The 13396-nt window shown below is 50.2% G+C and overlaps 1 protein-coding gene across 4 annotated transcripts in view; it reads right to left on the bottom strand.

Moving 5' to 3' along the window:
• Nucleotides 1-13396, bottom strand: part of ISA3 (isoamylase 3) — a 242360-nt gene that overhangs the window by 47351 nt on the left and 181613 nt on the right. For all 4 annotated transcript variants that reach the window (XM_086801733.1, XM_086801731.1, XM_086801732.1 and 1 more), the window contains exons 21-23: nucleotides 4807-4905; nucleotides 4519-4580; nucleotides 4225-4339 (exon numbers count right to left, since the gene is read on the bottom strand). In XM_086801733.1, the coding sequence (XP_086657859.1) occupies nucleotides 4225-4339; nucleotides 4519-4580; nucleotides 4807-4905 (276 nt within the window). The remainder of the gene's footprint in view (nucleotides 1-4224; nucleotides 4340-4518; nucleotides 4581-4806; nucleotides 4906-13396) is intronic.

Genomic DNA, 13396 nt, shown 5'->3' on the forward strand with positions numbered 1-13396 from the left:
CTCCTAGCCGTGTCAAAGCTGCAGCGTGCAGAAAAGAGCTAAGCTCGATGAGTCCCCGGGCACACTGGCCTGCTGCATCCTGGTCGGGGCACTGACTATCATGCCAGATCCTCTCAATGTCCTCAGCGAGACTGGGATCTGTAAGTACCCTCTCTGGGATCCTCAACTGCAAGCTGGGCTCCCATGTCCTCTCCTCCAATGTCAGGATAACTGGCGCATGATCTGAAAATGAGGTGCCAGCGAGAATGCCGACGGAGTCCCCTCGCTCCCCTAACCAGTCGCCCACATAAAAGCGATCAATCCGAGATAAATTAGTCCCTCCCTGTCGACGATCCGACCGAGAGAAACTAAGACTGTCCTGAGAGCGGGAAAAGGCCCCATGTTGCCATGCATCAGTGATCCTCAGTGTCATGCAAAACCGGTCCCAAGCTGCAAGCTCCGTGCCGTGCACTGTAACATGACTGCCTCCCACCCTATCGGCCGGGTCCTCAAGCATGTTGAAGTCTCCCCCGACACACCAACGTGCGGCCTTTGGCAATGCATCCATAACCTGGGTCCAGAACTCTGCTCTGGCACTAGCATGATTAGGCGCATAGACGTTGAGCACGCCCACTAGCTCATCATGCATCCTCAGAATGACATACTGTGCTCTGCCAGGCACAATGATCCCTCGATCCACAATGGCCTGCCGCCATACATCTGCAATGACCATGCAAACTCCTCCCTGTCCACCCAAAGGACCAAACCCTGCAGACCAAAAGGTATCCCATCTACCAGGCATCACCGAACCATATCTCCGGATCCTGCTCTCACCCAAGTGGTGCTCCTGCATCATCAAAATATCAATGCTGCCACCAACCAGGCATCTCTGAAGCTCCTGCCTCAAGCAACCTCGATAGCGTATAAAATGTGCTCCGCCCAGGCCCTGTACATTCCATGAGATGATCCTCATGGGTGACCTGCTGAGGTGGATGCTGTCTCAGCCGTACGGCGGGCCTTCGCAAGCGGCTTGGATGGAGAGTAGTCCCCATCCGAGCGGCTTCGAATCTGCCCACCCGGTGTACCACAAGAATCATGGAGCAGGCGCCAGTGGGGGCTGTGGCCCATGGCGACTGCCTCCTGCTCTGACAGAGCAACCTCGTGTATACATACATATCCAGGGTCGCGTGCTAAGTCTGCCACTATACGCACGACCAAATGACGAATCCCTGAGGCATCCACACTCCCGGGATCCAAGAAAAAATGAGCCAGCTCCCAGAGCCGGCCTATCACATCTGTCACCTCCAGGTCGCTCACATGATGAGAAAACTCAATTGCCTGAGTCTTCAAAGTGCTAAGAGCGAGCTCTAGAGTCCACTCCCGGTCGCAAGGGCCACAAAGAGGGAACGAGAAGGCCACCGCTGAATCAAGTGCCTCCTCCCCGCGGGCCGGAGGTATCACTACATGAACTCGGATGGGTGCTGGCTCATGGGGGCCCTCTGCTCCAAAAAGCCGAGTGAAGGTGTAATCGAAAGCCTCCGATCGCTGTCTAACACCGAGGCGACTCAGCCGACTGCGGATAGATGATATCCGTGAAGCCCGAATTGGCATGGCAGGTCTCCTCTGTGGTGCTCGAGCGAGGTCAGTGCTCAGCGCCCTCCTCCGGACTGCGGGCGAACGCCAGGGGACTGCCAGGGTCTCCCGGGAAGGCGAGGCGGGTGGGGGGGGAGGGGGGGGGGGGGCGAGGGGGGTGGAGAGGGAGCCGCTGCCGCAACCGGAGCGGGGACGGGAGGAGGCGAAGGTGGAAGCGAGGCGGTGGGAGGGGATGGGGGTGGAGGGGGTGCTGGCATCTCCTAGTCCTCAGTGGTCTCTGCAGGTGTCTCCTCCTGGAGGGGAGCGAAGCTGTTCCTCACGGGAACCCAGTGAGGCTGAGCCTGTGGCTGCTGCTGCAGCGGTCTCTGAGCGTGCTGCTGTGGCTGTCTCCCTCGGCGGCGCCCCTGTCCAGGCTGCCACTCCGAAGTCTCTGTGGCCTGAGCAGGTGTCCCGGAGGCAGCCTGCCGTGCCGCATCTGTGGGCGGGCCACCAGGGGCCTGCTGTGGTGAGGGTCGAGGTCTCCTGCGAGGGCAGGCCTTGGCCAGATGGCCGACCTGCCTGCATATGAAGCACTGGTTCGGGAGCCCCGAAAACTCCACTCTCTGATCAATCCATCCCCCCCCTATCCTAGGTAGCTGAATGACCTTAGGAAGGGAGGAGATGTCAGACACCAAAACTCTGACGGAGGGTAGCCCAGCTGCTGTGGCTACCACTGAAGCTGCTGTGGGGCCAGTCTCGAGTACCGAGCCCACCAATGCTCCTAGCCGAGAGAGGAGCGGAAGATACTCCCGACGGAGTCCAGGGAAGCAAACTGTAACATGAAAAAGGCGCTCTCCCTGCTCAGCCGCTGCTGGGTCAAAGCCATGCTGCCAAGGTCTGAAGAAAGCCCGAGCACCCCGGATGTCAAGGGGACTCATGGCAAGGACCTTGGCCACACTCTGGGCGGTCTCGAACTCGATCTGATAATGTCCACGGCCCAGTAGCTGTACGTCCAGGATGTTGCCCACATCTGCAAGAAGGCGGGCTTGAAGAAGATCCCGGATCTCCCCTCTGCTGGGGCGAGTGCCGACTATACGGCAGATGGTGGAATGAGCCTAAAGGCGTTCCACCTCTGCGGTGAGGCTCGCTTCCTCTTCCGGCGAAAGAGAGAGCTTGATGGGGATGTCCTTGGGGGCGGGCGAGGGGGCTGCGGATGAGTCCCTCTGTGGCGAGGCGGGAGGAGTCTCCATCAGAGTCTGAAGCTCAGGCGTAGGCGAGGCGAAAGCGGAAATCCCGCAAGAAACGGGCTGCACACAGAGAGGCGGAAGACCGGAGGAAATGAAAAAACAAAACCCCCTAGGGGGCGAAAGACAGCACGAAGGGGGGGGGGGGGGCGGAATGTCAAAGGAGAAGCCCGAGGGGGTGGGCGGAAGCTACGCGAAGAGGGGCGGGGAAGAGAGAAAAAATAAAAAAAAATAAAATTTAAAAAATAATAATAATAATAATAAAAAAATGACGCGGGGGGGGCGAATAGGCGAAGAGGCTGGGGGGGGGGCGAGATGGCGAGGAGGGGGGGGGCGCAGCAGCGAGGGAGGGGGGGGCGCAGCAAAGAAGTAGGCGAAGGGGGAAACAAAAAAGGCGGCGGGCAGAGCAGCGAGGGAAGAGGGGCGCAGGACCTACAGCAGGCGGGGGGGGGCAGGAGCAAAGCGAGGGGACCAGGCGGGGGGCGCAGCAGTGCAGAACGCGCAAGCAGGGGTGAGGTGGGGCTTCAGTGAGCGAAAACTCCACAAGCAATACTTGGTCCCCAGCATGACCAAAACATAAAAATATGAACCCTTACAAACAAGGGGTAACCGTGCAGGCACAAGGTGATGAAGGTGTCAGTAACATTGATTGACATTGGTGAAGACTCCACAAGCAGTATTTGGCCCCTAGTGTGAACGAAATATGAAAAATATGATCCCGTTACCCCCTTATCAAATATCAATCAAGACTTGTAGTTTTTCATTGTAGTAGCTCTTCCCATTGTTATTTCTTAAAAGACAACCCTTGCACTGACCTCTAATCTCATGGATCTAGATCCTTATCTATCTATCTAGAGAAGATTCCAGTCCTTCAAGTGTGGAGGCAGTCCTCTATGGGAAAAATGTCTTGTAGGTTCAATGAAAAAGATCACATACTCCAAGAGGATAACTGCACTAGAGGATGCCAAGCTTTTCTTTGGTGTCGAGGGAAGACTTCGTGATTGATGTTCACACAAGTGTCACCTAAATACATACTAAACAAAATATCAGGAACCTCTTCCCATGTTTCTATAATGCCCTCGAGTCACCTTAGCCCCTATGGGCTCTTATGGATGTGTATCAATCAATTAAAAAAAGTTCCTTTTTTCTCAAAGCTACATTGCATACTCATCTAATATAATCAATAGGATAGACGTCTCTATGGGCACCTAATGCCTTGATCAATCAGAAAAATATCTTACAAGCGAATATACGGAGAAAGAAGCCTAAACACTCTAGAGCCATAACAACCTGATGCTTGATTGATTTTGAGTAATTCAAAAACATGAAAGTGGAGAAAAGAGCAACAAAGGGAAAGAAGGGGGTTTTGGGTTTTTTCTTTTTGGTTGGGGGAGGGGGTGGGCTTGGTGGGGCAGTTGAGGGTTCTTACTAGTCGGTACCAAGACCTTCCCATTGGTGGGGATGGTAAAGTAACATTGATAGAGAACATATGTGCATTGAAAGCTGCATAAATGTCTCCTCCCTTTTTCTCTCCTTCATGCAACCTGTAGCCCTACACTGGTTAGCTCTATCTCAAAGAAAAGTATGCCTATATAGAAAATTGTTGAACAGAAAAAAATGCATATTATTGTAAAAAATCACTTAACTAACTCTATTCTAAGGCCATAAAACTGTACTGAGGCTCCAAAAGTTAAACATGATTTACCAACAATGTGATACTCACGTAAATGCAAGGAAATGGCTATCTAGATTCTCCCAATTATCCTCGTGCCATGTCACATCTTCCTACACCACATACATCATTTTGTTGAAACTCTACATTCAGATCTGTTCACAAATTTTTCAAGGCACAAACAGTAGAAGTGAAAAATACCACGATTCTTTTCCTTACGAGTTCCAGAATCGAGCATTTTGTTTTTTCTACATGACCCAACATTTGACTATGCCATTGCCTAGACAACAAGCAGTACACAAATACAGAGAGTTTTATAGGAAGCAATGAGTTGCACACCTTTCTTAAAAAGTCCTTGCGTCCAAGAAGAGGATGTTGCCTGCGGAAAGCAATAACTTTTCCAAAGAATCTAAAGTGGTTGTCGAATTTACCCTCCAGCTGGTGCATTCAAATGCAAGTTAGACATAAGAAATTGACAAGATGCTATAAATTTGATCAGCAAGAACTATTTTGCATGGACACACACATGCATACATGTATATGTAAATATGCATATACATATACATATACATACGGGTATATATCTCTGCAACCTTGTCTGTTGGTCCCTACGCGCACATGCGTTTGTGCATGCATGTGTGTATGTGAGTTCACGCGCGCTTGGCTGCATGTATGTGTAAATATATGCATACATACACACATGCATTTATATCTATATATATAAATATAGTGTGTGTGTGTGTGTGAGAGAGAGAGAGAAATGAAATGATATATTAACGTCTCTAAGAGGCCATAATGGCCTATGAGACCAAAACTGAGAGTACATCTGAAGTTGGTGTCTCATCAAAGAGAGCAACTAAATGAGACCAAAAAGTACAATAAACTGATTGTCTTACAATTATAAGAACAGAATTGTAAGACTCCGAGATGATATTGAGTAGAAAATACTAGAAAATACTGGCCAATTTATATCAGGTAGATACATGTATGCTGATCAGTTGAAGTGTTGCCCTCTCCTTAGATCAAGTATCTCCGCCATGGGACTGTCTAGAATGGAGAGGTCATAGAAGCGAGGTAGGCGCCTCCAATGCCGAGCAATAATGGCTCTGATCTGGCGATGGTGAGGATGCCGTGGTCGGATCCTGGTGGGCGTGGTCGACGAGCATGACATAAGATGATTGCTCTATCAATGGTGACTCTCTGGGAGCGTGGTCGGTGGCTTGATGGCCCAATGGAGGAGGTATTAGGAGGTGTGTGGGCTCGGTTGCTATTCTTGGTGCTGGGGCCGAAGAAATCTGTCAGGGTCCTCTGTCTAGGTACATCATGGCTCGGTCTCCTGTGTACCAAGAGGGTCTCTCTGTGTCTTTTGACCTCAAGAGTAGGAACAATCCTAGGCATCTATGATCCTCAAACTCCATGACCTTGCGTAACGGCCCAAAACCCTCTCGGAATAGGCAATGATATCTCCCTTGGATCTCATAATAGACTGTACATCGGCAAATGTAGTGTTCCTCTGTCTCTACCTCTTGGTAGCATAGCTGACAAATGCAGTCATCCAAGATCTGATGCACACATCGCCCTGTCTCAATCCGTAGCTGGTGTGATGAGGTCCGGATCTGTCCAATGGCACAATGTGTCCCATGTGATAGGTGTACATCCATGTATGCCGGGTGGGTGATAAAATCATCTGGCAAGAGGTGTAGAAAATGGCTCTTGTAATGAGCCATTTTCGTGCCTAAGGACTCAAGGGGGCTAGTCCATGTCCTCTATGTGTCCACTCTGATCATATCCATCCTGATCACGCGGTTTTGCTCTCAACGGGTGAGATCCAAAAATGGACAATCCAGACTATATTGAAAGGGTGGTAGTGCCTCTATCCGCAAACCATGTAGGTTAAACCATGATCTCATCTGAGCATACCTGTATGGCTGAGGTCAATGCCAATCGGAGTACCTCTGCTGAGGGAGCTCCCATAGCCGTTGTAAAAAGGTAACTGCCTGGAATAGGGCCTTGGTTACTTTTGGTGCGGTACCCAGCGCAGCCCGAACATCCTCATGTGGTGCTGATGATTTTCTCCGAATCATGTGGGCAATCATCATAATTAGTGGTCTCTCCATTTGCCTCCATCCCTCATCCGTCCCTCTGAGATCTGTGATGTATGCTGGGCCCCCAAATTGAAGCTCCGTACAGGAGGGTCGGTGTGACAAGCATATCAAATAGCCACAATTTGGTGCGCGGCTCCTGAAACTGTATGTGTGCACACTGCCTCTCAAGTGATCCCAAGGCTGCATGCCCTCGAGCTAATCTAGCTGCTGTTGCCTCCTTCAGGGAGAAACGCGGTCCTATGAAAGTAACTCCCAAAAAGACATATGACCTGACGTACTCAACCGGCTCTCCTCGGAAAGTGAACCGAGGCTCTGATCTTGTCACCCATGCCTGTGTGGTGTTAAACACCATAACCTTGGTTTTCCCAAGGTTCACTGTCAGATCTCTATCTGCACAGAAAGCTTGTAATGCATCGAGGTGTCTTTGTAATCCCTCCGGAGAGTATGAGATTAGAACAATATCATCAACATATAACAAGATGGGTATCAACACCCCTGCCAAGCATGCCCTTAAATCTCCCAATCTATCTACATAATTAGAGACCGCATCAATGTACAATCCAAAGAGGGTGGGCGATAGCGGGCATCCATGCTTCACCCCTATCGTGCTGGTCACCATATCGGATAGTCTGCCTCGAGCTCGGACTCTGCCTGTCAACAGACTCATACAAAGCATATATCCCCCACTACATATCCTCTGGTACCTCAATGTCATGCAATCTGTGCATAAGCCTGGCAAGTGGTACGATATCGAAGGCTTTGCGGAAGTCCACAAAGCAGTAGTATATCCATCTCTTCTGTGCCCTGTCCTCTGCAATAAGTGCTGGTCACCATATCGGATAGTCTGCCTCGAGCTCGGACTCTGCCTGTCAACAGACTCATACAAAGCATATATCCCCCACTACATATCCTCTGGTACCTCAATGTCATGCAATCTGTGCATAAGCCTGGCAAGTGGTACGATATCGAAGGCTTTGCGGAAGTCCACAAAGCAGCAGTATATCCATCTCTTCTGTGCCCTGTCCTTTGCAATAAGTGCTCGAAGTGTCAGTATGTGATCCAAGGTAGTAAATCCTCTCTTGAAGCTAGCATGTCCATGTGCTTGATGACCATGCCTCTCTGCCCAGCGGCTGAGCTCCAACTCCAATGTAGAGCCATATAGTTTGGCCAAGTAATGACCAATCATGATCGTCCTGTAGTTGCCTGGTACCATGGGGTCCCCACTCTTAAAGAGTGGTACAATGATATGCTCTGCCCAACTTGACGGGAAACCCTCACAAATGGCAAGATTAAACACATGTACGATGAGCAGAGCCAAAGTGTCGCGCGCATATGAGAAGTGCTCTCCAACTAGCTCATCATGATCCTGTGCCTTTCCATTCTGTAACCTGTCTATCGCATCTAGCACCATCCGCATAGAAAAAACTCTGCTGCTAGCCGGTCTAGCTCCCAATGGAGGGGGGGTGGGGGGCTGTCCTGGTGCATCATATAGCTCTCTAGCATAAGTATGCCATGCCTCAGGTGTAGTAATGGAGTACCGGGCTGTCTCTCTTGAAACATCTTCCATGCCCTTTTACTGTCCCTCCCCAAGAAGAGTTGGTAGATCTCCTCCTCTAGGTTAGCTAGATAGGCTCGTTTCTTCCTCGGCACAAGGCGCAGAAAGATCATCCTGGCTTGTCTATGCGTGTGAGTCCCAATGGCAATGTTACGCTGTAGCTGTGCTCGTGTGTCACGACACTCATCATCATACCAATTGTTTTGTGGGTCAGTGCTCGGGGGGGGGGGGGGGGGGGGGGGGGGGGGGGGGGGGGAGGTGTGTGTGTGTGTGGAAGGGATCATAGTGCAGGGAAACACATATGAGGCGGATGCATGTAGTACACCGGCCAAAACTCTCGTGATCTCATCCAGAGGGCTATGCGGGTCTAAAGCGAACAAGCCATCAGATACTGCATCTCGGTAAACCCCAACTGTTTCACGTGTAAACTGCCATCTCGGGTACCCAAGTAGATGAGTGGCTGGCCCATCTCTCGGGGATCTACCTACTAGTGTGAAACTCATGTATGCATGATCGTGTGCTATGCCAATGGGCCGACTTGAAATCGTGAAACCCCGCACATCAGGTATCAATGAAGGAGACCCCATCAAGTAGTCCACTGTGCTCGCTCCCCCTTTAGAGTTCCAGATTGTGAGAGCATCTGATCTTTGCCATCTCGATAAGCCATTGTATATGACCAACCCATGTGCACTCTTGAGTGAGAAAATGCCTGCCATAATCTGTAATCTCCCCCTCATCCTATGATGATCTCAGCAACCCTACCACCTCTGCCGTTGTTAGGTGTTTTTCTGAAAGGCGTTTTAGGCTTGTGTACATATGGAATGCATGGCCTGTGTGAGAGTTTTGCTCGGGAACGCCTTGGCAGTTGTACAGAGAGAATGGTTTGGCTGTAGGCTTTGTACAGGCCTGTTCGGAGTGAGGCTGGCTGTAGGTGGTATCGGCTGTTTGATGGCTCTGAATTTGTGTGCGCGTCCCAAGTACAGTGGGCACTGGAAGCTGCATTGAAGAGTATGTGGAGCATTTAAGGTTGAAGGGGCCAAGGTTGCCTTAAATCCTTGAGCTTTGGTGTGAAATGGAAAGCATTGTGTGGCCATCTTCTAGGCCTTAGGGAAAAGGAAAAAATAAAAAAATGATACAATAACGTGGCCAATTTATAGAACAGCCACATGGCTACTTGATTTGATGCCAGCGCTGCTGCCAGCGGGTGCTTTGGAAAGTTGGCGAAGCATGAGAGTCGGTAGGAAAAAGAGGGTGGCCGCCTCGTGTGAGAGGGGGGGCCTGGTCATTGTGAGGGAGCCGCCTAGCAGACGGAGCTCTGGGCGTGTGCAGACGCAAGCAGGCAAGAGAAGCACTGGTGGTGTGTGGCTAGGCGCAGTAGGAAAGCCTCTCTGGAGCGGACAGAGCAAGTACGTGGGAAGGTGGCCGTTTTTTCTTGGTGTTGAGCTGGCGAAGGCGTGCAGAGGAGCCCCCTTGGGATGAGCTACTGAAGCTGCTGGTCGACTGTGGCAAGCTTGGCGTCAAAGGCTTGCAGGCTGGCGTCAAGGCGACGTAAGGCGACAGACAAAGGGCCGACGAGTCATGCTGGCGATGGATTAGGGAGCCGAGAGAGCTGGAGTTGAAGGTCGCCGGTGGTCAGCAAGTACTGGTGGTGTGTGGCCGTGGTGACAAGCGTAGAAGGGCTGGAAAGATCCTGAGATCTTCGAGGTAATGGTCGTCTGCAGAGCAGAGCTGCAGAGGGGACGGTGACTTGCTGGGGGACGTCAACTGCAGGCAGGGAATACAAGGGAAACAAGGCGCCAGGAGGTTTTTAGCGCTGACGGGAGCTGATAGCACGAAGGATACAGAAGGATAAGTAGTGACGGCTGAAACGTAAAGAAGAGAGAGCTGAGAGGTGGGGGGAGTATCCACAGCAAGAAGGTGTGTATTGGGGAAGGGTTGTTTGGATGTGGCGGAAGCTGGAGCACATCGTAAGAAGTGGAAGGCGTGGAGTGTTGACTGCGCTGAAGAAGAAGGAGGACAGGGAAGCCGCCAAAGAGAGGAGCTGCCACTTTTGAGGTGGTGTGGCAGTCTTTACAACTGGATGCTGCTGAAGAGAAGGATACAGAGCAAAGGTGATTACTGGGGTATACATATATATTTTGTTGGAGTGCAGTTTTACTGTCATGTATCTACTCCTAGAATTAGGTCCAGATGTTGATGAGTTGTACTTTGAAGATCCCACACTCTTCGAAGTTGTATTTTCCAATAGTTCTTCTGGTTATTGGTCAGTGGTAATTTATATAAAAGAGGGGGAGTGGGCAGATTGTGAATGGATATTAGAAGAGGACGGTTTGGAGGACATCTTGGATGTCCAGCTATGTAAAGATGAGGATTTCTACTGAAATATAGGTTTTGTTTTGTGTTGTCTGTCTGGCGTGGGTGGGTGGTGAAGAGTGAGAGATTTCTGTTTCCAGCATTGTGCTGGTGGTGCCCCTTGTGTTTGTTGTGTCTTCCAAGGCTGCTGGGTAGGTAGCTGTAGAGGCATTTCTTCTTTTCCCAGCCTCCCGACAGTTTTTTGGTGCCCCCACTGAGGATTGCTTAGGGATTGTTCGACAGAGGAGAGCTCAAGTATTTCTCTTACGAGGGTGTATGCCCCAGAGTGAGAGATTGAAGGAAGGTGTTTTCAGTTTTTCTTGGTCTGAAAGTGAAGCTTGGGGATAAGAATGATGTCGTATCCGGAGTTTTTTGGTGGTTCTAATGAAGATGTAGCAGAGTTTCTTGAGAGGTTCGAGATCGCGTGCATTAGCAACCATGTTGATAATGAAGAGCAGGTGCTGAAACTTTTGAGGATCTTTTTGAAGAGTGATGCTAGAGATTGGCTCAAAGGTTTCGAAGCAAAGGAAGCTAAGGTTGTACCGCCTAGTGTTTTGACATTAGACAGGTTGACAGAGGCTCTTTTGGAGCGGTTCCAGCGAGTTGAAGACTCGAGTGTGCTATGGCAGGAACTCAATGATTTGCAATAGGGACAAGGACAAAACGTGGATGATTTTTTGCATGTGTTCACAGGGTTGTGGGATCGATGGTGCTTTTCTTTGCGGAGTGAGGCTCCCCTGATGTTTGTGAAGAAAGGATTATTTGTAAGTGGTTTGCTTCCTGCGTTGAAGCTCAAGGTTGAAGGGAAGAAACCCAAAACGTTTGAGGATGCTGTGCAGATTGCAAGGGACAAGGAGTGGAAGATGAAGAAGATGGCAGAGCTCGGTATGCATTCAGTGGGTGTGCATGAGGATCTCTTTAATGCTGGAAAGGATGCCAAATCTTTTTTGCTGGAAGGAATGCCTTCAAGGTCAAAGCAGGTGAATAAATGTATGCTTGATAAGCTGTCATGGGATGCTATTCTGGATGATGACGTGATGGATTTTGCATGTGCGGATGCTGATCATAAGGTGTGTGTTCCTTGTCATGCCCAAGAGAATGAGTCGGTTGTCTGTAGTGAGAATGCATGTGAGGCTATTGTTGTTGGTCGAGGAAACCAAGATGCTTTGCTTGGGAGTTTAGAGAGCTTAGACTTGGTAGGGATGCCTGTGTAAGATGTGGAGAATCTTGAAGGATCACCAATGGTCTTGAAGCTGGAGAAACTACAGGGAAGTGGCAATGATGAGTCTACAGTGCATGAAGTTGTTGTGTTTGATGTTGATGGGCTGAAGGGAAATGGGTTTATGGTGGACACACCTCATGTTGATGCTCAACATATGGATGAGTGGTTTAGCTATAGTCCGAGTCTGGCACTTTGTCCCGAGGGAGAGTTGGAAGTCAATGATGCAGGTTGCAAATTAGATGATCATGAGGTGGGAGTTGAAGATCGGGTGTTTGTTAAATCAGTATATGATTATGAGTGGGAATCAAATGTGTCAGAAGGGAGTAGAGGTGAAGAATGGTTGTTTCCATCACAAGACCATGTGAGCTGGTATGGAGAAGAAAATGCAGTATATATTGATGAAGCCATATATAAAAAGCCCAGGGGGTTGCTGAAAGAGGAAGACCATAACAGGATATATCAATGGTTATTTGACAGAGGAAAATGCTTGAAGGATTGGAAGGTAGATGCACCAAGATTTCTTTTTGATCCTGGTGGATAGTTACTGGACTTTATCTTTTTGCTGCTGAGCATAAATGCTCTAGCAAGCTGGGGGGTTGGCAAAGTATGTTAGGTGTTTTTCTGAAAGGCGTTTTAGGCTTGTGTACATATGGAATGCATGGCCTGTGTGAGAGTTTTGCTCGGGAACGCCTTGGCAGTTGTACAGAGAGAATGGTTTGGCTGTAGGCTTTGTACAGGCCTGTTCGGAGTGAGGCTAGCTGTAGGTGGTATCGGCTGTTTGATGGCTCTGAATTTGTGTGCGCGTCCCAAGTACAGTGGGCACTGGAAGCTGCATTGAAGAGTATGTGGAGCATTTAAGGTTGAAGGGGCCAAGGTTGCCTTAAATCCTTGAGCTTTGGTGTGAAATGGAAAGCATTGTGTGGCCATCTTCTAGGCCTTAGGGAAAAGGAAAAAATAAAAAAATGATACAATAATGTGGCCAATTTATAGAACAGCCACATGGCTACTTGATTTGATGCCAGCGCTGCTGCCAGCGGGTGCTTTGGAAAGTTGGCGAAGCATGAGAGTCGTTAGGAAAAAGAGGGTGGCCGCCTCGTGTGAGAGGGGGGGCCTGGTCATTGTGAGGGAGCCGCCTAGCAGACGGAGCTCTGGGCGTGTGCAGACGCAAGCAGGCAAGAGAAGCACTGGTGGTGTGTGGCTAGGCGCAGTAGGAAAGCCTCTCTGGAGCGGACAGAGCAAGTACGTGGGAAGGTGGCCGTTTTTTCTTGGTGTTGAGCTGGCGAAGGCGTGCAGAGGAGCCGCCTTGGGATGAGCTACTGAAGCTGCTGGTCGACTGTGGCAAGCTTGGCGTCAAAGGCTTGCAGGCTGGCGTCAAGGCGATAGACACAGGGCCGACGAGTCATGCTGGCGATGGATTAGGAAGCCGAGAGAGCTGGAGTTGAAGGTCGCCGGTGGTCAGCAAGCAGTGGTGGTGTGTGGCCGTGGTGACAAGCGTAGAAGGGCTAGAAAGATCCTGAGATCTTCGAGGTAATGGTCGTTTGCAGAGCAGAGCTGCAGAGGGGACGGGTGACTTGCTGGGGGACGTCAACTGCAGGCAGGGAATACAAGGGAAACAAGGTGCCAGGAGGTTTTTAGCGCTGACGGGAGCTGATAGCACTAAGAATACAGAAGGATAAGTAGTGACGGCTGAAACGT

The sequence above is a fragment of the Cibotium barometz genome, chromosome 8 (assembly GCF_041138505.1).
Source record: "Cibotium barometz isolate CiBa-2024 chromosome 8, ASM4113850v1, whole genome shotgun sequence".
NCBI lineage: Eukaryota > Viridiplantae > Streptophyta > Polypodiopsida > Cyatheales > Cibotiaceae > Cibotium > Cibotium barometz.